The 1,141-nt window shown below is 53.1% G+C and overlaps 1 protein-coding gene across 1 annotated transcript; it reads left to right on the plus strand.

Moving 5' to 3' along the window:
• Positions 1–6: 6 nt before the first annotated feature.
• On the plus strand, positions 7–342 carry NEUTE1DRAFT_113409 (uncharacterized protein; the record flags this gene model as incomplete). The annotated part of the gene is made up of 1 exon (XM_009856590.1): positions 7–342. A coding segment is annotated over one exon (336 nt), but the record flags the coding sequence as incomplete, so codon positions are not given.
• Positions 343–1,141: the final 799 nt, after the last annotated feature.

A 1,141-nucleotide genomic window follows, 5' to 3' on the forward strand; every position in this document is an offset into this window, starting at 1 on the left:
CAACAGCAACAGCAACAGCAACAGCAACAGCAACAGCAACAACAAGGCCAAGCTCAAAGGGAGGCGTCGGAGCCAATTTCGGTGATGAACGAGCCCATCACTCCCGAGGCCAGTTTCGGCAGCCCTCCGCTCATGGCGGCGAACCCCACGAGCAGTAGCGCGAGTTACTATCCCAGCCCTGAGGATCACGCCATGAGCTTTGCCAGTGTCCATCACCACGCCGGGTATCATCAGCCTCAAGTCTACCAGGGCGAGTCCCGGTATGGCCATCACAACGGCTGGGAACATGCCCAGGGCGTGGCGGTTCCAGCTACGGGAATGATGTATGGGCATTATGCATAGATGCTAGCACTTGAGCACAAAACAACGAAGAGATAGGCGGCGGCTTGATGCTACGACTGCAGGAAGCCAAATTGTACCAATACCAATATTACGATCATGAGGTCACGACACAACAAACACAGAAGGCGATACCCAAAAAAACTTGCTTTTGATTCACTAGATTTGGTGGGGGGTTGTTTCCTACCTCTATTTTCTTTTCTCCATCCGTATCTTCCTCTCTTTTTTCTTCTTCGCATTTCGCAGCTGCTCGCAAAACCAGTCTGGCAAGCAGCGTCAAGAGATGGGCACTGGGCCCAGCTAGTGGTTCCCTTCAGGTCACTGCTGCAATGATCTACACTACAGCCAAAGCTTGGATGGGGAAGGGACTACCAGACAAGGACAGGGGCAGGACAAACATTATCCTCCACATGTCTCCCTTGTTGGCCTCCGCAGCTCTGCTCCCTCCCAGGCTTGGCTTTCTCTCCCTTCCTTTGCCTGTTGAGTGGGCAGCACTCAACATCAAACATCAGTTCTTGCCACCTCCACATTCTATCTTCACTTCACTGCTCCGGCTGTCATCTCTTCGCGCACATATCCAGAGGGCCAGACCCGTAGGTGGCGATATGATGACCTACTATGGTGATATGGGTAAGTTTAACCCGTGGGCCAGGTCGTCGACCACACAGTGCTCACGAAGCGTTGGCTGTGGTGGTCCGTGCCAGGTACGTGACAAGGGGGTTTTACTTTGGCTCGCAACCGCAGTAGACGAAGTTGGACATGGATGGATGGATATGTGAGCTTCTCAACTGTTCTCGCTACA

Source organism: Neurospora tetrasperma (assembly GCF_000213175.1).
Source record: "Neurospora tetrasperma FGSC 2508 unplaced genomic scaffold NEUTE1scaffold_69, whole genome shotgun sequence".
NCBI classification, from domain to species: domain Eukaryota; kingdom Fungi; phylum Ascomycota; class Sordariomycetes; order Sordariales; family Sordariaceae; genus Neurospora; species Neurospora tetrasperma.